The sequence below is a fragment of the Bos indicus x Bos taurus genome, chromosome 12 (genome assembly GCF_003369695.1).
Source record: "Bos indicus x Bos taurus breed Angus x Brahman F1 hybrid chromosome 12, Bos_hybrid_MaternalHap_v2.0, whole genome shotgun sequence".
In the NCBI taxonomy this organism is placed as follows: domain Eukaryota; kingdom Metazoa; phylum Chordata; class Mammalia; order Artiodactyla; family Bovidae; genus Bos; species Bos indicus x Bos taurus.
In genome coordinates, this window is record NC_040087.1 from 31,530,875 (window position 1) to 31,556,264 (window position 25,390).

The 25,390-nt window shown below is 49.2% G+C and overlaps 1 protein-coding gene across 1 annotated transcript in view; it reads left to right on the forward strand.

Moving 5' to 3' along the window:
• Positions 1 to 21,826, forward strand: part of FLT1 (fms related tyrosine kinase 1) — a 204,598-nt gene extending 182,772 nt beyond the window's left edge. Inside the window, exons 24-30 of the mRNA XM_027557508.1 lie at positions 1,548 to 1,659; positions 3,389 to 3,488; positions 7,537 to 7,642; positions 8,128 to 8,270; positions 12,565 to 12,649; positions 15,738 to 15,826; positions 19,526 to 21,826. Coding sequence (XP_027413309.1) covers positions 1,548 to 1,659; positions 3,389 to 3,488; positions 7,537 to 7,642; positions 8,128 to 8,270; positions 12,565 to 12,649; positions 15,738 to 15,826; positions 19,526 to 19,727 — 837 coding nt within the window. The 3' untranslated portion in view covers positions 19,728 to 21,826. The remainder of the gene's footprint in view (positions 1 to 1,547; positions 1,660 to 3,388; positions 3,489 to 7,536; positions 7,643 to 8,127; positions 8,271 to 12,564; positions 12,650 to 15,737; positions 15,827 to 19,525) is intronic.
• Positions 21,827 to 25,390: the final 3,564 nt, after the last annotated feature.

The following is a 25,390-nucleotide window of genomic DNA, read 5'->3' on the forward strand; positions in this document are numbered from 1 at the left end:
CGCACGGGGCCCAGAGAGGCCCTGCTCTCCTCCTCCGGTCCTTCCCTTGGCCCCAGCCCAGCTCCTGTCCCTTGGACCCTTGACCGCTGGTCAGTAGCCCTGCCGAGCCCATGTCAGCCCCTCCTCTGCCCCCCCGGAGGGAGTTCCCCAGGCAGCTGGGAGAACAGCCTGGACTCTTCCCCTCAGATAAAGCTGGGTGATGGATTCGGCAGGTGTACACGTCTCAGGAAAGGGTGGGGGTGGCCGTCCACATGACCTCACTGGGGAGGAAATCACGTCCCCTTCGGGTCCGCCCTCCTGCCCAGCATCTCTGCTGGCTCACACTGGCCTCTCCTCCTTCCCGTCTCTGGCGATAAGTGTTATTTCCACTTTTAGAGCTGACCTCCCGTGTCCTCTCCCCTCTGGCCTTTACCCTGAAGGCTTCATTATGTCTGGGTCTGGGCCCAGACAACTACTCTCTGCTCCTGGCTCTCAGAGCGAGCACACAGGTCATCCAGAGAGCTTGTTAAACTGATTCCAAAGTCTTGAGTGGGGCCTGAGAAGGTGCCTCTCTCTAACAACTCTTCAGGTGTGGCGGACTCAGCCAGTCCCAGGATTCTACTCTGAGAACCACGCTCGCCTGTCTCTCTTCTTTCTCTCTTTCTTTGACCTCACTTCCAGGCATGCAGGATCTTAGTTCCCTGACCAGGGATGGAACACACATCCCCTGCATCGGAAACCTGGAGTCTTAACCACTGGACCCCGCTGGGGGAGTCCCCCCCAGTTTCTTTAAAAGGAAAACAACAACAGGCTTTCCTCGAGAGCCCTGACTTACAAAGATGGCAACTACCTGGGTGGGTGTCTGTGCTCTCTCCTGTGCATCATTCAGCCTCTCCCCAGCCCTCCCCGCTCTATTTTTCTCTGTCCCCGACTCATCCCAGGGTCCCTGTCAATCTCCATCCCTATAAAGCCATAGGGCCGGACCCACTGGGACTCCCATTTCAAAACCAGTCACACGGGGCCCTAAACACTATCACCTTCCTTCTTTTCCACACCTTTGCCCACACCTCCAGTCAATGACTTAAAATCCTGTGTTTTATATCGTAATGCCTTTCAAAACTCCTCCTTGTTAAGAAAAATTCCTGGAAATGATCGATTTCCCAGATACCTTCTATCGGGTTGGTCAAAAAGTCTGTTTGGATTTTTCCATTAGATGTTACAGAAAAACCCCAAGGAACATTTTGGCCAACTGAGTAATTCGCAGGGCTCTTTCCCAGGTCCACGTGGAGTGCAGGCTGTTTGAGGAAGGAGGCTTTCTTACAGAGTCGGGTGCTCTGGGCACAGAGGAAGGGCTTACTAAACAGTTACTGCCCGTCATAGGGATGAACACAGCACACTTTCAGGGCCACACTTTAGGCTGATGTGCACTCTCCATCCTAGGAAACCGTGCTGCTCCGGGAAATGATTTAAGGCCAAGCGTTATCTGGGAGGTGACCCCCGGCTGCTCGGGACAAATGTGCTTTGTTTGCATGCCCTCCTGCTCAAGGCCTCCCTTCGCCCTTTTCCAGACACGACTTCCTCTGAAGTGGATGGCTCCCGAGTCCATCTTTGACAAGATCTATAGCACCAAGAGCGACGTGTGGTCTTACGGAGTGCTGCTGTGGGAGATCTTCTCCTTAGGTGAGTCTAGGGGCAGGAGGAGAGGGGACAGCTGCCCAGAGCTGAGCGTCCGCCTCCTCTAGGGAATCACCTGGGCTGAAGCAGCCACTAAAACCCATGCGGGGGCTCAGAGTGGTGTGCCCATACCTGCCTGGACCACAAAAAAAACACACAGGGGGCTGCAAGAGAGGTCTGACTAGAATACAATCTCCAGTCCCACTTACCTCCAGCCAATCTGGCTACCCCTTCTCTGTCTTCCTAATTCCCTTCCCTTGTCCTAAATTCCTCAAACACCCAGAATCTTTAATACCCACACCTCTCTGCTCCCTGCATCCTTCCACCCAAAACCCTGCAGAATTTCCCAGGAAAGACCCAACAAGCTCAGCTCACCCCCTGCCTCTGTTCAGCATGGCTGGCCCCAGAAGCCGGTTCACACAGGATGAACGGCAGAAATGTTGGTTGTGTGCGGGTGCACTCAGCTTCCACCAACATGCACTGTGGTGACTAAAAACCTGGTCCCAGGCCTGCGCTGCCAGATGCGTCCGGCGCCCACATCTGGCTGCAGACGCACAGCTGATGCTCCGAGGCCTCCCTCGAACGGCCGGGTCTAGCCAAGAGTCTTTCTAGACTTTGCCAAAAACTTGCCTCTCAGAGCAAATAAAAGTCACCCAGTAACATCCCTGGCTTCCTGTAATGTGGGAAAACCATTCCCCTGCTTTCGATGACAGGCACCTGTTGCCTGCAATCTTTGAAAGTGGCTTGGCGGCTGCAGTGGCCCCGCGGGGACACAGCGCCAGCGCCGCACGCACCCAGCTGCTTCCTCCCAGCTGCGGTCACTCCAAGGTACAGACAAACAAACGCTGAGAGAGACTAGCTGCCAGGTCTGGGCTGGGGCCGATACGGAGGCCTGCTCACCCCCAGCCACAAATCCCTCCAAGAAGGGTTGTTCCCTGCGATCCTGGCCAGAAAATTTGGCAAAAGGGCAAAGTCCCGGTTCCTCTGGCCCTCCAGGCCCGTGGGCAGCCCCTCAACCTTCACATCAGCCCGCCCAGTCCCGGCTCCCAACCCTCCTCCCCCAGACCCATCACAGCAACTGCCCCTCCCCCTGCTCAATGCTGTATGAGGTTTACAGGAAAGTAGGGAGTTAAATGGAGAAGGCAATGGCACCCCACTCCAGTACTCTTGCCTGGAAAATCCCATGGACGGAGGAGCCTGGAAGGCTGCAGTCCATGGGGTCGCTGAGGGTCAGACACGACTGAGCGACTTCACTTTCACTTTTCACTTTCACGCACTGGAGAAGGAAATGGCAACCCACTCCAGTGTTCTTGCCTGGAGAATCCCAGGGACGGGGGAGCCTGGTGGGCTGCCGTCTATGGGGTCGCACAGAGTCGGACACGACTGAAGTGACTTAGCAGCAGCAGGGAGTTAAAATCCCAACGAATGAGTCTCTAAAGGATGGGATTTGTCTAGAGTTTCTTCTCCGGGTTGGGGGGGGTGGGGGGCCCTCAGACACCAGCCTTTCTCCTGACCAGACAGACAGGAGCAGCCCTGGGAACCAGGCAGGGGTCATCAGACACCCAGCACCATGGGGCCAACCCAGCTGCTCTGTGGCCGTGCTGTGTGCCAAGGGCCCTTCCCATCCCTGGGAATTTGCCACCAACCATCACCTCGGAGGAGGAGACAGACACTGAACTGGCCCGCACGTGCCCAAGGCCATAACACGCCCTGTGCTCTCTCGTCCCTGCTGCAGGTGGGTCCCCCTACCCGGGGGTGCAGATGGACGAGGACTTCTGTAGCCGCCTGAAGGACGGGATGAGGATGCGAGCACCCGAGTATGCCACGCCTGAAATGTGAGCCTCCCCCACAGCCCCTCTACTCCCACCCAGACCCCCATGCCCCACGGTTCCCCCCAACACCAGGCCTCCTCAGGAAGGGGACGCTCTGTTGAGTTTCAGAATCCCCCATCCTGGGAGATACAGGCCAACCCTTGTCTCCAGGGATGCCCCTGAGTACCCCCGTGGGGACCCAGCATCTTCCAGAAGTGGGACTTCAGGTCCTGAACCATCCCTACCCGGGTCCTCCCTCCACCCCGACACAACATCCAGGTGTGAGCCTGGGAAACCCTGAACAGACCACCCAGGAGCTGGGGCCCAGACCTTGGGGGTGGCTCAGACTGGGAACCAGTGGGCTTGGCAGGCAGCCGGGGTGGAGGCCAGCAGGGGAGCAGTGCTGACCCCTGTCCACAGCAGGGATCTGTAGGGGCTGGTCTGGAATGCAGGGGAGACGGGAGGGAAAGAGGCCTCCTATTAGGACCTGGCTGGACCTGTGAGCCCAGGGCCTTCCTGACAGCTCTCCCCAGTGGACAAGTGCTCACTCGCCATGCAAACACTTTTCCCTGAAGCTCTGGGCCTGTTTTGCACGCTGAGGCCTGGGCAGGAATGTGATGACCCCAGCAGTTTTGTGTCCAGCTGCCATCAAGGACTCAGGGGAGCCCCACCACCACCACGTCCCCCCGCCCCACAGCAGCACCGCCTTTCCTGAAGGGCCCTCCCATCCCACCCACACGGCGGGGGCCTGCTGGGAGCCCTGCAATGGCCTTCAGGAGGAGCTAGAGGGAACGAAGGAAGTGGGGCTTGGCCAGAGTGCAAGGCCGCTCTCTTTCCTTCACGGTCCAGAGACGAGCTAGGTCAGACCTGGGACGAGGCGGCCCGAGGACTCGGGCCACAAGGGCAGGGCTGGGAGCAGCCCAAGCGTAGAGGGAGAAGGGGCCCGGGCTCGTCAGGTGCGTGTGGTGCTTTGGCCAGGAAAGCACAAGGCCCTTCTGGGAGCTGGGGAGACAGCCAGGTGAGCCCCAGGCCCGGCCAGGCTGCAGAGAGAGAAAGGCAGGAGGGCTTTCTCTCATTTAAAATGAGAGGACTCTGCACTTTGCGATTTAAGTATTTCCCCTGCTACAATCTTACTGGAAGACCCCAGACGGCATTGGGGGCAGGTGGGCGGGAATCGCCATCTGAACTGAATGAGCGATGGAGCTAGCCTCTAAGAAGTGTCGTGACTAGTTAGCTACGTACAGAGGAGACGGACAGAAAGGTGGTCCTCCAGACTCCCTAGACCACAGGACTGTCAAGTTAGGAACATACCCCATGTTCCTTAGAAGAAATATCTCTGACATGTTCACTCATGCTTTGAATTAAATATTTCTGCCCACTTTCCATATAATCTGAAAGTCACAAGAGCAAATTCCTAGTGACTAACAGTAATAATTGTTGGTGTGCAGTTGCTAAGTCATATCCAATTCTTTGCGACCCCATGGACTGCAGCACGCCAGGCTTCCCTGTCCTTCACCATCTCCCAGAGCTTGCTCAAACTCATGTCCATTAAGTTGGTGATACCATCCAACCATCTCATCCTGCTGCCCCCCTTCTCTTTTCAACTTCAACAATAATGACAATTGCAGTCATTAACAGGTTTATTATTTATTAGTTACTTAGTGCTTATGAAGAGTCAGGCACTATCTTAAACACTTTAACATATACCCATTTACCTCATTCTCATAACAGCCTATGCAGTGGGTGCTATTATTATCCCCGTTGTACAGATGAGAAAACCAAGGCACAGAACACAGAAGTGGTTTGACACTTTGCTAATTAGTTATGCAAACCAAGTCTGAGTCCAGAGCCCCCAGCACCACACTGCACACCTGCAGGGTGTGTTTCCAGTTCTTATACTTATTCTGGTCCAAAACAACTCACATCAACTTTGGGCCCCACATGGCCTTGGACTTTATGAAAGCTTCAAATCTTTATATATGAAGAGCACTTGTACCCCAGCTTAGAGCTAGAGAGAATTCCTCAATTCTAGGGAGTTTCTTATAGAAATTATAAAAAGCAGCGGCTTTGGGAAATGTTTGTTAAGTCCAGAATTCAAGAACGGACACAAGTATTCGTATGGCTGAGTTCCTTCACTGTTCACCTGAAACAGCCACAGCATTGTTACTTGGCTACGCATGCAAGGTTGTTTCAGTCATGTGTGACTCTTTGCGACCCCGTGAACTGTAGCCTGCCAGGCTCAGGTCCATGGAATACTCCAGGCAAGAATACTGGAGTGGGTTGCCCTTGGCTATACCCCAATATAAAATGTTTTCGGTGTTTAAAATTTTCTTTTAATTAAAAAAAGAAGTCCAAAATTCAAACCTTAAGCATTTGAAAGCTGATGGAGCCATTTCCACATTGCTTGTACCAATAGTTGGAAGACGTGGGTAAGGATAACGTGCACTCTCAGAACTTGGGTCCTGTGACCTGAACTTGACCTAAATTGATGTGCACTTGGGAGCCTGGGTGATAGCTTGGACAGGAAGCTCCCTCCACAGGCCCCCTCACCCCTAGCTTGCTTTGCGAAGGCCTGTGGGGTTGGGTGTAACTGGTATCTCTTTTTCTTATTAAACCTATTTACTTAGTGATGTAAAACGGTTTAATGTTGAGTCATTGGTTCCTCGCCCACAGCCTGTTTGATCAGATGTCTTTCAATGAGGAGGAGAAGTAATGAATGTTTTGATTTCTTTCTTTTCCTTTGGTGTTTGCAGAGATGATTCGCATTGAATTTTAGGCAAAAGGATTGGAAATCAGAAACCAGGGATCAAAATAAAAAACAGCAATAGTTGTAGGTGGTCCCTTTGGCTGGTTTCAGCAGAGAGGAACTTGGGAGCACCCTGCTCACAGCTCTTGCATTTCCTCCACGATGCTAGTTGAGATAAGCCTGCAGCCTCTTCTTGACCAAATGCTGCCAACTCTCAGACCCACCTCCCTTTTTTTGCCCGGTTCAAGCCTTTCTTGCTTTGGCTAATTTTCAATAGAACATCTATGTATCTTTTCTGGGTGTCCCCGGTGGCTCAGTGGTAGAGAAACCACCTGCCAATGCAGGAGACGCAGGTTCAATCCCTGGGTCAGGAAGATCCCTGGATAAGGAAATGGCAACCCACTCCTGGAGTTGCCTGGAGAATATTCTTGCCTGGAGAATCCCATGGACAGAGGAGCCTGATGGGCTACAGTCCATGGAGTTGCAAAGAGTTGCATATGACTGAGCAACTAAACAACAACAAATGTATATACAACTGTGTGTGTGTGTGTGTGTGTGTGTGTGTGTGTGTGTGTGTGTGTGTGTATAACTGCTCTCCCAATAGCCTCTGAGAGTCTGTTTCTTGCTAGAGACCAGGGAGCCTTAGACAAGATAAGGCAGATTCAGGCCAGCCTCTGCCTCAGCCCTTATACCAGAGCTGAGGATCCAAGACTCGAGTCTGTGACCACCTGCCTCTGCAGAATTTCTGCACCTGTCTCAACAGATTAGTTGAATGGTATCACCGACTCAACGGACATGAGTTTGAGCAAACCCCAGGAGATGGTGAAGGACAGGGGAGCCTGACGTGCTGTGGTCCATGGGGTCGCAGAGAGTCAGACATGACTTAGCTACTGAACCACCACCTTAATGTGAGATCCACATGGGACTGTCTTATGTTCCTCTAGGCCACTGGCCACTGGCAGGCTGGCCCAGGTTCCCTGGGTGGGGTACGTGCCTGGAGCCCCCACTCTAAGGCATGGAGAGGTCAGGGAGGTCTCTCAGGTCAGGGAGAGTGAAGGAACCTTGAGCACGGCAGCCCCCATCCTGTGTGCCCAGGGAGCAGGGGCAACACCCCAGAGTTATAGTCCCTTCCTCACTCCCAGCTTCCTCCATGTCTATAAGTTCCACTCCAAGCAAGACCTGGCCCAAGCAGCCTTTTATGTATCACACTGTGTACCCACAATTTAAACAGAGTGAACACTACATACTGCAAAAAGCATCATCTTTATACGCATGACAACGCCCACCCCGCTGCTGACATGTCTCTATTTTCCTCTCACCCAACAGCTACCAGATCATGTTGGACTGCTGGCACAAAGACCCAAAAGAAAGGCCAAGATTTGTGGAGCTTGTGGAAAAACTAGGTGACCTGCTTCAAGCCAATGTACAACAGGTAAATTTATATAGACTATCAGAAGGCCAGATGCCTTTGATGTTAGTCAAGGGGTGTCTTCCTTGTCTCTCGTTATTTAGTGGCTATTAACAGCTGAGATCGGGCTTCCCTGGTGGCTCAGTGGTAACGAATCCAGCTGCCAATGCAGAAGACATGGGTTCTACCCCTGAGTCTGGAAGATCCCCTGGAGGAGGGAATGGCAACCCACTCCAGTATTCTTTCCTAGACAATTCCATGGACAGAAGACTCTGGTAGGCTACACTCCATGGGGTTGCCAGAGTCGGACACAACTTAGTGACTAAACAACAGCAACAATAGCTGAGATCACCAGCAAAAACACAAACAAAAAAGTGCATATATGCAGAAGTATCATCTCAAAACACAACCAAGATTATGGAAATGACATAGTTGAAGTGAGACAGTGCTGCAGAGAAATAGGCTGGAGTAGAACGCGTGTGATCAGAGCTCCACCTTTGCTGTTTCAGGATGGTAAAGACTACATTCCGCTCAACGCCATCCTGACAGGCAACACTGCGTTTACGTACTCGACACCTGCCTTCTCCGAGGACTTCTTCCAGGAAGATATTTCTGCTCCAAAGTTTAATTCAGGGAGTTCTGATAATGTCAGGTAAGATCTTTTCTTCTCCAACTTCATTTGATAAGATTTTCAAACTTAAAAAAAAAAAAGTTCACCTCCTAAACTCAACTGTAACATGTTGCCTTAGTCTGTCTGTGGGCTTTGCCAGTGGCTCAGTGGGTAAAGAATCCACCTGCCAATGCAGGAGACAAGAAGTCACAGGTTCAGTCCCTGGGTTGAGAAGATCCTCTGGAGGAGGAAATGGCAACCTACACCAGTATTCTTGCCTGAAAAATCCCACGGACAGAGGAGCCTATATTGTGTGTGTGTGTGTGTGTATGAAAGAGGACATACACCATTGTAATGCTTTGCCTCTAAACACTTTGGTATACATCTTGTATGGAGAAGGAAATGGTAACCCACTCCAGTATTCTGGCCTGGAGAATCCCACGGACAGAGGAGCCTGCTGGGCTACAGTCCATGGGGACAGAGAGAGTCAGACTTGACTGAAGCAACTTAGCATGCACATATATCTTGTAAGGGGTGTTCTGTGCCAGCACACCAAAATTATCACAAAGAAACTGATAATCTCTTCCTCTTATTAAGTTTTCAAGTTCCCATTATTGTCCCCAAATGTCTTCTGCACCTTTTTTAAAAGCACCATCCGATCAAGAATACCTTGCATTTCCTTCCATTTCTTTAGTCTATCTTCCTCCCGAAGAACTCTTCCATCTTTTCCTCCTCGATGACCTTGACTTTTTTCATGATACCTTCAATACAGTGAAAACAAACTGGATTTGTTTTCTCACCTGACAAACTACAGTATCTCTTGTTAGCTCAAAGGACACTGGAGAAGGGGTGAGGGGAGGCAGATACACCAAGTGGCCACGCTGGATAAGGTTAGCACCTTCGTGGCAGTAGTGACGCGTATGTTCCACTCACTATAGTAAGTCCCCTACATACAGACGAGTTCCATTCCAAGAGTGTCCAGTTTATTAGTAAGTCCAACAAAGTTAGCCTAGGTACCCAACTGACACGATTGGCCACGTAGTACTGCAGTGTAATACAGTCATACTGTATTACTGGAAACCTATTACAGTAATACTTGACTGTAATAGGTTTATAATACTTTTCCCACAAATAATATATAACAAACACAAAAAGGAAAACATTTTGAATCTTACAGTACCTAGTGCAGTAGAACAGCTGGCACATAGGGGCTGGCATCAAGTGAACAGGCAAGAAGAGTTCCTGGCTGGAGAAGGGAGAAGAGGTGGGAGATGGTAGAGCTGAAGGGTCATCAGCAGTAGGAGATGGAGGGCCAGCTGCGATGTCACACTGATGGCAGCTTCTGATTCCTTGCTGGATTCAATTCTATCTACCCTCTTGCTTCTGGACATCCTGGGCTTGATATAAGGATAGTGTACTACTGTGCTCTACCGATGGAGAAGGCAATGGCTCCCCACTCCAGTACTCTTGCCTGGAAAATCCCATGGACGGAGGGGCCTGGTGGGCTGCAGTCCATGGGGTCGCTAGAGTCAGACACGACTGAGCAACTTCAGTTTCACTTTCCACTTTCATGCACTGGAGAAGGAAATGGCAACCCACTCCAGTGTTCTTGCCTAGAGAATCCCAGGGATGGCAGAGCCTGGTGGGCTGCCGTCTATGGGGTCGCACAGAGTCGGACATAATTGAAGCAACTCAGCAGCAGCGGCAGCAGCGCTCTACTGAACAGTAGTGTTTAAAGCACACAAAAGCACAGCCACTTGTAGAGGAGGCATGCACACAGCAACGTACGCTAGACAGGTAAACTAACTTAGACCACTGGACATGCGAACACACATTCGTTATCTTTGAAAACTCATAACTTCGCATGCAGGGGACTTACTGTACAGCAAGACATATGCTTTGTGGTCTGGTACGGCACTGGGCTCTTTGCATACATCACCTCCTCAAGACAGTCCTAGGAAGGAGGTACTATTCCTATGACACAGATGGAGACATTAAAGCTCTACCGAGGACAGCTTGCCACAACCATGCAGTCGGAAAGCGGCAGAACAGAGTTTCTAACCCAGGTGTTCTGATGCTCTGTCACTGTCCTTTGCAATCAGTCAGAACCAGAATTAGGACTTTCAGGCTATTCTATGGGCCTCCTAGCAATTTTATCTGCAGTGAGCTTCCCAGGTGGCGCTAGTGAAGCGACTTAGGATGGATGGACGGAGGTATCCTCCTAGACCACCAACCTCAGTTCAGCCACGCGTGGCAGGCCAGGGAAGAACTGGGAGGATTGACAGTCTGGGACAGGCCTGGAAGAAATCCAATGGCCAGTGCAGATTTGTGGGGTTGGGTCACAGGTCAGCGACCGATTCATACTTCACAGACCAGCCCAGATGAGTCATCCATTGTTTTAAAGAGGAGACAAGTAAGCCTGGATTGAATAATAAATTAGCAGAGGCAGATCAGGTCAGACATGGGGGAGGGAAGTATTAAACTGACACGGGCCCTTCCAGCCTCTTGCTTAGCCTTTGCCAGACAGGGCGCTTGCCTAAGAGATGGGCCCTGTCGGTGGTGACAGGGTCTCAGGTGAGTGTGTGTACAGTGGGCCACCGAACTCAGCAGACAGTCACAAGGACGTCATCCAGTTACTACTGCTTCCTCCCGATCTGTAATCGTAGGGCTGGATACACCAGACAGCACCGGTGCTTGGATATACACCACTGAATCGGCCGTGCGGCCCTCACGGGTCATGGCCTTTCAGAAGCAGCAGCTGTACACTGATGAAGCCACATCACCTCTCTGGGCATCGTCTCCTCCCTCCGTCACATTCAGACCAGATGACAACTCAGGGCTCTTCTCGGCCTGACGTCATCTGGCTCCCTGAGGGACCAGAGGCCTGGCCACTGCTGAGTCCCTCAAGGGTCCCTGTGGGGTTTTGTTCACAACAGTGCAGTGAGGGCCATATGAGTGATTAGAAACCACTTGCTGGGATTCCCGGGGCACGCAGCCAGGAACCTGCAGCTTCAAAAGGTGTGAGGTCACTCCTCTGGCATTCGGGTTCATCTTAGCTGGGATGGGGTGCCTGTGATCTCCTGACTAATCAAAACTGAAGGCGTTATCCTGACCTGATTATTCTTTTTTTTTTTAATCAGCATTTTTAAATTTTTTATTCATTTTTTAAAATTTATTTAATTGGAGGCTAATTACTTTACAATATTGTAGTGGTTTTTGCCATCATTGACATGAATCAGCCACAGGTGTACATGTGTTCCCCACCCTGAACCTCGCTCCCACCTCCCTCCCCATCCCATCTCTCTGGGTCATCCCAGTTCACCAGCCCTGAGCACCCTGTCTCATGCATTGAACCTGGACTGGCGATCTGTTTCACATATGATAATATACATGTTTTAATGTTATTCTCTCAAATCATCCCACCCTGGCATTCTCCCACAGAGTCCAAAAGACTGTTCTATACATCTGTGTCTCTCTTGCTGTCTTGCATATAGGGTTATCGTTACCATCTTTCTAAATTCCATATATGTGCGTTAGTATACTGTATTGGTGTTTTTCTTTCTGGCTTACTTCACTCTGTATAATAGGCTCCAGTTTCATCCACCTCATTAGAACCGATTCAAATGTATTCTTTTTAACGGCTGAGTAATACTCCATTGTGTATATGTACCACAGCTTTCTTATCCATTCGTCTGCTGATGGACATCTAGGTTGCTTCCATGTCCTGGCTATTATAAATAGTGCTGCGATGAACGTTGGGGTACATGTGTCTCTTTCAATTCTAGTTTCCTCAGTGTGTATGCTCAGCAGTGGGATTGCTGGGTCATATGGCAGTTCTATTTCCAGTTTTTTAAGGAATCTCCACAGTTTTTTAAGGTTCTCCATAGTGGCTGTACTAGTTTGCATTCCCACCAACAGTGTAAAAGGGTTCCCTTTTCTCCACACCCTCTTCAGCATTTATTGCTTGTAGACTTTTGGATAGCAGCCATTCTGACCGGCGTGAAATGGTACCTCATTGTGGTTTTGATTTGCATTTCTCTGATAATGAGTGATGTTGAGCATCTTTTCATGTGTTTGTTAGCCATCTGTATGTCTTCTTTGGAGAAGTGTCTGTTTAATTCTTTGGCCCATTTTTTGACTAGGTCATTTATTTTTCTGGAATTGAGCTGCAGGAGTTGCTTGTATATTTTTGAGACTAATTCTTTGTCAGTTGCTTCGTTTGCTATTATTTTCTCCCATTCTGAAGGCTGTCTTTTCACCTTGCTTATAGTTTCTTTCGTTGTGCAAAAGCTTTTAAGTTTAATTACTGACCTGATTATCCTTTCTGCTTCTTTAGATATGTCAATGCTTTCAATTTCATCAGCCTGGAAAAACTCAAAACCTTTGAAGAATTCTCACCGAATGGCACCTCCCTGCTTGATGTAAGTAACAGAATTAACCTCCTCAGCACACCCCGGGCAGCCCCCCATGCAAACACAAACCCCAACTGTCTGGTTGCTCTAGGTCACCAGGGGCCAGTCATCAGTGGTGGCTGAAATGACACTTCCAGGGGAACGGCAACAAGACATGGGACATACAGAGCTAATCTGAAAGTAGTTCTGTAGTCTGAAGATGACCCAGAGCTCACCCCAGGGCCCAAGTCCTTGGCTGGGCATAACCTTAGGAAACATCCTTGGGTGTTTCTAAGCATCTTGGCTGTCAGGGGTGGAAGCCTGCTATCCCAGCATCAAAGCAACTCAAAACTGTGCGAGGGGCGGGGCCTCCCCTCTGAGATCCTGGCACAATCTCCGAGACCTCTTGCTCCTTCCCACAAAGCTTCCAGAGCTGAGCAGCCAGGCTCCCACCCAGCCGCACAGAGAGAAGCAATCCACACAGCCCTGGCAAACAAGAGGCCTCAACTCACCTGTCCCTTTAAAGGTTTGGATAAGGGGCTGAGAGATTAAGGGGAGGAGACAGAGAGCTGGACCAGAGCGTGGTCTCCAGACACAGTCACTGGATCCAGGACCACCCATGCTCACAGAGCCATGACCCAAAAAAGGCCTGGAAAGCCTACTGTGGTGAGAAGGTGGTGACCTCAAATGCTGTGGTCACCACTGGAAAATGCCCAAACCCTTCAAATACACCAGATAGAGAGAAAAAGATGACGTGAACATTAAACAAACAAAAAACATTACAAATAAGCTGTGACTACAAAGACAAAGTGCTGGAAATGTTGCTTTGCTGCTTAGAATGCTGGTTTTAAGTCCAAGGAAATGGCACTGAATACAACATGCAAGGTTTCTTTGACCCTTAGCCCTCCCGACCCTGATGCACTGGGCCCTAGGGCAGTATCCTTGCTTAGGTTCCTCCCTGATAGTCAAGGACACACGCAGAGACACATAAGAGACCCAAAGGGTGGCAGGAACTACGTGTGGGGTCCACTCGCTGGAAACACCATTTTGACAGTATAAGGAAGGCCCTGCGTAAAACTCAGTGCTAAATATGACCCAGTGAGTAAACGGAATTGCTGGAAACTGTAACTCAGTTCAGTTCCATCGCTCAGTCGTGTCTGACTCTTTGCAACCCCATGGACTACAGCACACCAGGCCTCCCTGTCCATCACCAACTCCCAGAATTTACTCAAACTCATGTCCATTGAGTCAGTGATGCCATCCAACCATCTCATCCTCTGTTGTTCCCTTCTCCTGCCTTCAATCTTTCCCAGCATCAGATCTTTTCAAATGGGTCAGCACTTCGCATCAGGTGGCCAAAGTATTGGTGTTTCAGCTTCAGCATCAGTCTTTCCAATGAACACCCAGGACTGATCTCCTTTAGGATGGACTGGTTGGATCTCCTTGCAGTCCAAGGGACTCTCAAGAGTCTTCTCCAACACCACAGTTCAAAAGCATCAATTCTTCGGCGCTCAGCTTTCTTTATAGTCCAACTCTCACATCCATACATGACTACTGGAAAAACCATAGCCTTGACTAGATGGACCTTTGTTGGCAAAGTAATGTCTCTGCTTTTTAATATCCTTTCTATGTTGGTCATAACATTTCTTCCAAGGAGTGTGTTTTTATTTCTGACAAAATGTGGTCCACTGGAGTAGGGAATGGCAAACCACTTCAGTATTCCTGTCTCAAGAACCCCATGAACAGTATGAAAAGGCAAAAGGATAGGACACTGAAAGATGAACTCCCCAGGTCAGTAGGTGCCCAATATGCTACTGGAGATCAGTGGAGAAATAACTCCAGAAAGAATGAAGGGATGGAGCCAGAGCAAAAACAACACACAGCTACAGATGTGACTGGTGATAGAAGCAAGGTCTGATGCTGTAAAGAGCAATATTGCATAGGAACCTGGAATGTTAGGTCCATGAATCAAGGCAAATTGGAAGTGATCAAACAGGAGATGGCAAGATTGACATTTTAGGAATCAGCAAACTAAAGTGGACTGGAATGGATGAATTTAACTCAGATGACCATTATATCTACTACTGTGGGCAAGAATCCCTTAGAAGAAATGGAGTAGCCATCATAGTCAACAAAAGAGTCCAAATTGCAGTACTTGGATGTAGTCTCAAATACGACAGAATGATCTCTGTTCGTCTCCAAGGCAAACCATTCAATATCACGGTAACTCAGGAGGGTCTCAAACCTCCATACAATCTTCAAGAAAGAAAATTAAACCTGTCTTTATTATTTCTCACTCAGTTGTGTCCAACTCTTTGTGACCCCATGGAGTGTAGCCCACCAGGCTCCTCTGTCCATGGGGATGCTCCAGGCAAGAATACTGGAGTGGGCTGCATTCTGTTTTCCAGGGGATCTTCCCGACCCGGGGATCAAGCCTGGGTCTCCTGCATTGCAGGCAGATTCTTTATCACCTGAGCCACCAGGGAATCTTTACATATCACTGCCAAGTCAGCTGCCCAATTAGCTTTAACATATTTACGCAATAGTTTGCATAAAATAGCATAAAAGTTGACTACGAAAAATGCTCACCTGTTACCTGCAATTTCCCATTTTGATTATATTTGCTTTCTTCACCTGCAGGAAGAAGGGTCTCTGAGTCACTGGACATAGTGGCCTCTTGTAATTGACAAGGTTTAGACTGTCCAGTTGGAGAAGGCAATGGCAACCCACTCCAGTTCTCTTGCCTGGAAAATCCCATGAACGGAGGAGTCTGGTGGGCTGCAGTCCATAGGGTCGTGAAGAGTCAGACACGACTGAGCAACTTCGCTTTCACTTTTCACTTTCATGCATTGGAGAAGGAAATGGCAACCCACTCCAGTGTTCTTGCCTGGAGGATCCCAGGGATGGGGGAGCCTGGTGGGCTGCCGTCTATGGCGTCGCACAGAGTCAGACTCGACTGAAACGACTTAGCAGCAGCAGCAGACTGGCCAGTACGGAGAGAGTGCTCTGTCCACACAGGGAGGGAGGCCAGATGCTGGAGTGACCTCAGACATGCATCCCAACGTCACGAACCCCTCTGGCTCAAGCAGGAGCTGTAACTCTTCGTTCTTCCCTGCAGGACTACCAGCTGGATAGTGGCACCCTGCTGGCCTCCCCCTTGCTGAAGCGCTTCACCTGGGCAGAGAGCAAACCCAAGGCCCCACTGAAGTGAGTAAGGAAGCCGGGGGTGGGGGGCTTTTCTCACTTTCTGGAGGGGCAAGAGGGACGATGCCCGGGAGGAGGGTTTCATGGCCATACTTGAGCGCTGCCTGCCCTCCTAAACTGCAGTGTCCAGGCTGTGCAGAAAGCTCTTTTCCCTGGAAGGAAAGTAAAGAGGGCATAAAACCAGACATATGGACACGGCTGGGGCAGGGGGAGGAAGGAGAGAGTGGGAGGCATGGAGAGAGTAATGTGGAAACATACATTGCCATATATAAAATAAAGAGCCAATGGGAATTTGCTGTATGACTCAGGGAAGTCACACCGGGGCCCTGTGACAACCCAGAGAGGTAGGATGGGGAGGGAGGTGGGAGGGATGTTCAAGTGGGAGGGGACATGAGTAAACCTATGGCGATTCATGTTGATGTTCGGTAGAAACCAACACAATCCTGTAAAGCAATTATCCTTCCATTAAAAATAAATGAATTTAAAAAAATCATTAAAAAAAAAAAAACAAACAGAAAAAAGCAGACACTTGAGCACCATGCTCTGGAAAGGAAGAGTGGGATTTGAGAGAAGACAGAACACTCCAGCAAAGAGAAGCATAGTCTTTCAGCGGAAAGGAGCTGGACGTCCTCAACTGTGAACAGTGTACAGTCCGGACCAGAGACCTGTCCGAGGGGGCGGGGAGAGAACGCACACCCATTACCCGCTGAGGGCCTGCAATGAGGGGACAAGAAGGGCCCCGGGACAGTCGTCTAGTCCTAAGACGCGCCATCCTGAGACCCCAACTCTTCCAAATGAAGGCTCGTTTCCTGTTAGAGCCCGCTCTCCTGCCTCCACCGGGCAGCCAGTGACAACACTGTCAGAACTACCAGGGCTCTCGCTGCACTCTGCACGGCCGGCTCCTCTCCGTGCTCCTCTCTGCCCAGCGACATCGCTGGGCAGGGCAAGGCCCACCAGATTTGCCTTCCTTTCCTGGTTCAAACATCTGCCCTGGACCCTCCCCCCGATGTGGAACCGTTCTGCCCCTCTTTTATCTCAATCAGGGATCTGCAAACTTCCCCCACCCCTTAAACAGAGTTCCCAAAACACTTGGGAGAAGTTGGGCCGCCTTCGGTAAGCAAAGGACCCGAAAACAAGATTTAAAAAGTGAACAAAGTCTTCAGTTCCTCCACAACACAGGTGGAGTGCTCCCTTCTCTTTTCCTCAAATTCTCAAGCACCCTATGTTTTCCATACAGTTGAAGAGCTAGGAGAACAAGAGTACTTTGGGGGTGGACTTGTTTAAAAAGGGAACCGTGCCTAGGGAAGTCAGGTGACTTTTTACATCTTTCATGATCAATACTTTTGGTGGAGTTGAAATGCTGTTTTCATTCTACATTTGTGTAGTTTGGTGCTGTGTTCAGAGTTAAGTGTTTTCAGAAAAGTATGTTCTGCATGTGTTTTTTTACAGTCTAAATTCTGACTGCCGACAAGTTTCTATTGTACGAAACTTCACTTAGATGGTTTTTCTACTGAATGCAGACCCATTCGTAAGGGGCCAGTGGTAACTGCTCAACTCTGCCACTTATAAAAGCAGCTGATAGACGAGCAATAAAATGCAGCTGTGTCCAGTCAACCATACTCACAAGAGCCGGTGGCCTTGGCCAGGGAACACGTGAAAATCAGCTTCACCTCATCAGATATCAGGGCAAATGCAAATCACATGAGCCACCTCTTCACCCCCACCAGAATGGTTTGAACCAGGGATGTGGTTCTAGAACTCTGGTCCTCACTAACCAGAGTCAGTGTTGATGAGGACGTGGAGGAATTAGAACTCTGGATGCTTGCTGGTGGGAACATGATATTACTGCAGCCACTTTGGAAAACAATCTAGCAGTTTACAGAGGAAAGCAGTCCTCAGAAGGTTAAACAGAGTTACTCTGAGCCAGCAATGCAACTCTGTAGGTATACATATACCCCACAGAAACGTATATGCGAATATTCATAAGAATCAAAAGTAGAAACAACTCTCATGTCTATCAGTTGGTGAACCGATAAATAAAATGCATATATCCGTACAAGAGAATATTTGTCAATCAAAAGTACGAGGTACTGATAGGCGGCTACAACATAGATGAACCTTGAATTAAGTGAGAGGAGCCAGTTGTAGGATTTCATTTATATGAAATGCCCAGAGTACACTTTAAATACGTATACTGTACAATATGCAAACATGTCAATAAAACTATTGTTTTAAAAAACAACAACAAACCAAACAGGTGGCCAGCTCACAGGCTAGTTTGCAGACCCTGAGGTAAACCAAAGGGTGTCCGCAGACACCTGTGAGCAGTGGGGCCCCAGCTCATCAACTACAGAAGACTGGAGGGCTGTGAACGCTCCCCGACGGACACCTGCGCACCTGCGTCCTCTCCACGGGCACCCAGGGACCCCGAGCCCAGTCCTGGGCAGGTCACAGGACACGGAGTGAGGGGGAGAAATGGGGCCCACATGTTCTTGTTTCCTGCCTTGAAACACTTCCAGACCTTTGTGGAAAAAAAATGGTCCACTCCGAGACCAACATACAGAACATGGTTCAAAGGCTGGGTGCGCCAATCTCGAGCCAAACGGCCAGTGGCACGCGGGGTTCTCACTCCCACCGGTGTTGCTGAAACTATCAAATACGGAGGACCAGACCAGCTCCCCGCCCCACCTGCACCCAACCCAAAAGCCAGTCTTTTCGCCCTGGCCAGCGACACACTGCCCGGAACCGAACCAAACCGAATGCTTCTCTCCTCCGGAGCACAAACTTGAGAGGGAGAAACTTACCAAGTTTCTGTAGCACGTCCTAGGCATTGCTCCAGGCGGCCGCAAGAACTTTGCATGAAGTCGGTGGCTCAGAACGGGAGAAATGGATCCTCTTGCAGTTCCGGAGGCCGGACGCCCCAGAACGAGGTGTCGAGGTGTCGGCAGGGCTGCATCCCGACATGAGGCCCCCTCCCCCACAGGACATCCTGGCCAGCGCCTCCTCCAGCCATGACGCCCCCGGCACTCCTCCTCTATGGCCGTGGCCCCGCTCCTCCTGCGAGCGCTGTGATGCCCCCGCCCGGACACGTGGGATTGCATTCAGGGCCCACCTGGTTGATGCAGGAGGCGCCTCCTCTCAAGATCCTCTATTTTAATCGCAGCTCTCCCCTTAGAAGATGTTGTTCACAGACTTAGCATCTTTCAGCCAATCCAAGGTGCTAACGGACCCGCGGAGGGGAGCGCTGGACCCAAGCCTGGGAGCTGTTTTCCACCAGGAATTCTGGATTTGTTTTAACTAATCCCACCCTCCGTCCCTGGCCAGTGGAGGAGAGGCCGTGGGCAGCTCCAGACACCCCAGCCTAGTTCGAGGTAGGACTCAACAGACTCACTCTGGATGGGTTTGAACAAGTGTTAATCCTCCAGTCGACTCCAACTCTTTGCGATCCCATGGGCTGTAGCCCACCAGGCTCCTGTGTCCATGGGATTTTCCAGGCAAGAATACTGGAGTGGGCTGCCATTTCCTTCTCCAGGGGGTCTTCATGCCTCAGGGATCGAACTCGGGCCTCCCAGCAGGCAGATTCTTTACTGACCAGGGAAGCCGCTGGGCTTGAACAAAGCGCCCACTCAAGAGTGGACTTTAGCGTTTCCAATAAATCCATTTTGTACAATTGATTTTTTTTTCTTTCTTTTCTGTCTTTAGCTTGAGAGTAACCAGTAAGAGTAAGGAGTCAGGCCTTTCTGACCTCAGCAGACCCACGTTTTGCCACGCCAGCTGTGGGCACCTGGGCGCGGGCCACCGCAGGTTCACCTATGATCACTCGGAGCTGGAGAGGAAGATTTCCTGCTGCTCACCTCCGCCCGACTACAACTCTGTGGTCCTGTACTCCACCCCACCAGTCTAAAGCCCGATTCTGCACAGCCTTCTTTCTAGAACCACGTGTGTATTTATAAACCCCAGAAAACTAGCTTTTGCCAGTATTATGCATATAGAAATCGACACCTTTTCCTTTCCACAGGAGCCGGCTGCTTTTGTGTGTGTGTGTTTTTTTTTTTAATAGTGCTTTTGTCTCTCTTGACTAACAAGAATGTAACCCCACATAGAGGAATAGTGACAGAGCGCCACTGCCGACCCTTGCAGGACTCAGCGGGGAGGAGAAATCCTGACCCCGGAGACCCCACAGCCTCCGGGCTCCAGGTGGCTCAGGACACACGCTGTCACCTGTCACTGCGGCTCGGACTCTTTGGGCCAGCAAGGCCTGTGCTGTCAGAGGCATGGTTCTGGGGTCTCCAGCAGGCTCTGTGTGTGTGGGGAGGGAGAAGACGGGGAGAGCACACAGGGCAGGGGAGGGGGACTGGAGCTGCACCTCGTGGGGCGGGAGTGAGTAGAGGACAGTGCCACTGGGTCCACCTTGGAGAATCCATCCAGGGAGCAGACAGGACGGAGGGGTGATGCGAGGTTTAAAAAAAAAAAAGCCAAACATAATTGTTGGAACTATCAAGCAGATTGTAAAACCTTAGGTGGGCTCACCCCAGTGAGTCTGGTCTGTCATGTCACCTCTTAGGCTTAAAGCCACGTTTTCACAGATAACGTCTGCTTCTATTTTGAGTATTCATATATAGTCCACTTAATTCACTTCTTTGTTCTAACATGTTTCAATTAGTAATCAAAGGAAGCTGAGGAGAAGGGCAACAGTCTTGTGGAGGTTTTCTCTAGACCCAAACTAGGATAGATGGAGAAAAAGGGAAGGTGGGAGTGAAAACCCCCTCTCTGCACCAGACCAACTGCCTGAGACCGAGGGGACTGGAGGACAGGAAGGCAGCCACGTGTCCTTCTTACTCAGTGGGGACCCCAACTCTCTCACGCTTGTCTCCTGGACACAAGAGCAGTAACCAATGTCTATGAAGCACTTTATGCTCCTTGAGGAAAAAGGTGGTGTGTGATTTATGCAAGATGTTTCTAGAACTGGGACTCAGGATATTAGTTAATGAGCCGTCAGTAAGAGAAAAGCCTCTTTTCACCTACTTTGGGCCCTGCCTCGGGTCTGAGTTGTGACCGAAATAGGGACAGGGTACAAAAGGGCGCCCACTCCTTGGGGCCGAGAGGCCCTGGGTCCGCCACCATCTCTGCGTGATTCTGTGTATTTAGGGTGTGTGTGCACCTTCTGGGGCCAGTCAGGGCCAGGCAGGCCACCAGGAATCACTGCTCCTGGTGGAGAGGAGGATGCTTACCTTGACACAGGTGATGTAACCCTAGAACCTGAGACAAAGGTGATAGATAGGCCTGGACATCCTGCCCTGGCCAGAGGGCAGGGGACTGGTGGAGGCGGGGGTGGTCACAGTCTCATTTCAAGGTTCTTGGTGTGAAGAGACGGGAGAGTTGGCTTGTCCCCAGCCAGAGAGCTGCTCCCGGGGTGGTGGTGGGAGGGGACCTCTGCTGGAGGAGCCTCCAGCCAGTCTCCACCAGGAGCCGAGTCCAGACAGCACGGGACCAGGGACCAAAGGCGGGGAGAGCTTTGCTCTTCCTCTTTACAGGCACAAGAGCACCTGTGACCACTGGCAAGAGTAGCAATCAGGTAACCGGGAGGAGGTTAAGCAGGCAAAATATAAGAAGCTTGAAATTGAGTCTCTGGTTCTTTCAAGTCAGTTAAGGATCCAGCAATTAGGGAAAACAAAGAAAAACCTTAGCTATACGTATATGTCTTGATTTCAGCAATCCGTTCTTTAAGAGGCCTTAGTAATACCATTTTTCCAAAAGACAAAGAACCCTTTAGACTGTGTTAATCTGGCTTCCTCAGAGACTCAATGGAATCAGAGACTCTGTCCAGCAGTCCAGCTCCATCTGAGGTCTCAACATAGAACAAAAACTGGAAACCGGGAGGAAAGACGCTCTCCAGTGGGAAAGGGCTTGTCACAGGTAGGTGCCCTGAAGCAGCACAGAAAATTAAATCACTAATGAATTGATGGCATTATTAGACCCATTTGTCAATTTTGACAAAAATGGTTGGCATGAACAATTAGGGGGCAAGGACCCCCTTTCCAGGACTTGTGAGATCACGTAACCCGAGTATGGTGGGTGGGAGGGGACTGAAACCACGCACAAGCTTGTCTCTAGTTGTTCTCAGAATGACGCTCAGACCCGAGGAGCAAGTGTGTTCAAAATCCTGATAAGGTTACTTTTGGATGTCAAACGGGAAAAAAACACTTGTTGGCCTCTTGTAACTGATTAAAGGAGCGCGCCTTTGACTGACAGTGGTGGTAACTATATGTATATTTGTGTGTGTGTGTTGTGCAGAACTATTTAAGGAAACTGGAATTTTAAAGTTACTTTTATACAAACCAAGAGTATATGCTGCAGATTATAAGTGAGACAGAATTTTGTCCTACATCTCTAGTCACTATGAATGTATTTTGTATGTTATCTTCATATAATAAAATTAACTTACAAAAACATCCATATATTTTCAATTCTGTGTGAAAATGAAAAAAGGGGTCTTGGTTTTCTTAGGGCTGTTGAGGGGGGACAAGCATAAAAATGCTCGTGAAATATTAACTGCTAAACCAGCACAAGAAATAGACAGCAAATACAGCTCAAGACAGGCACGGATCATCCATCAGCCCACAGAGTGGCTGTATTAACAATCAAGACACGCGAACAGTGTAACAAAAGCTAGAAAAATGGTCCAGATGAAGTGGTTTGCAAAACAGAAATAAGAGACACAAACACAGGGAAGAAACGTATGGACACCAAGGAGGGTAAGGAGCGGTGGGGATGACCTGGGTGACTGGGATTGACACATACACACTATTGATACTCCGTGTAAGAGAACTAATGAGAACCCAGGGTAGAGCACAGGGAACCCTGTTCAGCACTCTGTGATGACCTAAATGGGAAGGAAATCCTAAGACAGATACGTGTGTGCTGTGTCACTCAGTCGTGTCTGACTCTTTGTGACCCCATGGACTGTATCCCACCAGGCTCCTCTGTCCGTGGGATTCTCCAGGCAAGAATTACTGGAGTGGGTTGCCATGCCCTATCCAGAGGAAAAAGAGATATATGTACATATATATAGCTGATTCACTTTGTTGTACAGCAGAAACAGGACACTATAAAGCAACTATACTGCAAAAAAAATTTTTTTTTAAATCTAAGATGAACATGATCACAAGTAAAATGTACAGACTAAGGGTGAGTGCTGGCTACAGATCAAAGTCCCCTCAATTAAAAATGAGGCAGGCTTTCCCAAACAGTAGTATTACCATAATGAAGAATGTATGTGTTTGTAAAAGATGCTTGCTCCTTGGAAGAAAAGTTATGACCAACATAGACAACATGTTAAAAAGCAGAGACATTACTTTGCCAACAAAGGTCCGTCTAGTCAAAACTATGGTTTTTCCAGTAGTCACGTATGGATTTGAGAGTTGGACAATAAACAAAGCTGAGTGCCAAAGAATTGATGCTTTTGAACTGTGGTGTTGGAGAAGACTCTTGAGAGTCCCTTAGACTGCAAAGAGATCAAACCAGTCCATCCTAAAGGAGATCAATCCTAAATATTCATTGGAAGGACTGATGCTGAAGCTAAAACTTCAATACTTTGGCACCTAACGCGAAGAACTGACTCATTTGAAAAGACTGATCTGGGAAAGATTGAAGGCGGGAGGGGACGACAGAGGGAGAGATGGTTGGATGGCATCACCAACTCAATGGACATGAGTTTGAGTAAACTCCAAGAGTTGGTGATGGACAGGGAGGCCTAGTGTGTTGCAGTCCATGGGGTCACAGAGTCGGACACGACTGAGCAACTGAACTGAATATAACTGTGTGTGTGTATTAGAGGTTGTGTGCAGGAAAGCATACAAAATAATCAGGCAAAATCCAGAGACAAGAATTTCCGTAAGAAAAGGACACTAGCTAAGTACTCAACTTTGTTTTGTGGGTTACATCCTAGAAAGAGAAAACAATTAGAGAATCACTAATAGACACAGAATAAGCAACCACCAGGTTGTCTTAGAAAGCGCTCACACCGTCACCTTCCTAATAACACCATGAGCAAACCAGATTGGAGAAACATTTTCCGAGAAAACAAGCCTACTTTCTTTGGGATAAAAGCAAGAAAAGGGGATGTGACTAATCTCAATTAGCTGAAGACGGCAAGAAGCATTATGAGAATCTGAAATCCTTTTAAAATATTACTGGTTTTCTTGACTCAGAAGTCACTCATTTAGGCAAACAATTTGAAGAATGCTCGAGGAATTGGTGTCATGTCATAGTTTAGACGTTTTCTCATGACTTTAGAAATTTACAGTACATTTGGGAATAGTTTTTTTTTCTTTACTCCAGCAGAAGGATGGCCCAGTAAGGTTTATTGAACCCTTCAGTGTTAAACATGTTATCAGACTTTTGGGTTCCAAAGGCCAGAAAATACTTCAAAAATCTCCTGGGTTCCAACACAGGAATGACTAGCCTTCTGTTTTTTGAACTCAAGACATCTAAGAGAAAACAAAACAAACCAATCAGATGCCATAAAGAAGGTTCTATTTCTTGATCTGCGTGGGGTAGTAGGTGCATTCATTTTGTGCTCACTCACTGAGCTGTCCACTTACTTGCAAACCTGTGTTTGTATTCTTCGATAAAAGATATGCAAAAGGAAAAAAAAGATTAACTACCACAACTTTTCACAGAAGAAAAACCCATTTTAAAAAGAGTAAGGGCTTAGGCTCAGACTCTAACACAGCAAGTGAATTTTCTGTGCCAGCAACTATTCCAAGTGCTGAAAAAAAATAAGGAAAAACCATTTAATTTTCAGAACAACCCAACACGATAGGTACCATCAGTTTTACCCTTCACATTAATGGGAAAACTGAAGGAATCATGAGAACTTAAAAATCCCCTGGTCACATTTTCCTACCTACCAGCATCTGCACCCACACACTGACTCAAAACACCCGCTGGTGCACTCAGCCCCCAACCAAACTCAACCCAAGGGCACCGTGCCAGCACCTCACCACCCCCACCCCCGCCCACTCCCCACTTTCCCACTGGATATGATGAACACGCTAGTACCTCTCTCACCCTGCAAAACCAAACACCCTAACCCTAACCATCCCCACTTTCCCCTCCAGCTACCACTCCTTCTCTCTACTCTTCACAACAAAACTCCTTGAAAGAGGGCTTACACTTGTTGTTTCTGGTCCCTTTCCTCCCACTTGAGCCAAGCTTTCCCTCTCACTGAATGGAGCTGCTCTTGACAAGATTATCCACAATGCCATGTTGCTAAACTCAATGGCCCTTTTTAGTCTCAATCTTCCCCATCAACACCTTGATTTCTGGACTTGCCAGATGCCCCCCGCCCCTCCACCACCACAGGTCATTTCTGACTTGCATTGGTTTTGTCTGATCTGTGGATAGTGTTCCAGGGAACCCAGGGCACTGCCCCAGACCTTTGGTCTTCTAAGCCCATACGAATTCTCTTCATAATCTCAACCAACCTCAAGACTTGCAATGACATCTATGGGATAAGGACATGCAAATTACACATATTGACCAGATCCCCCCCCAAACTGTCAT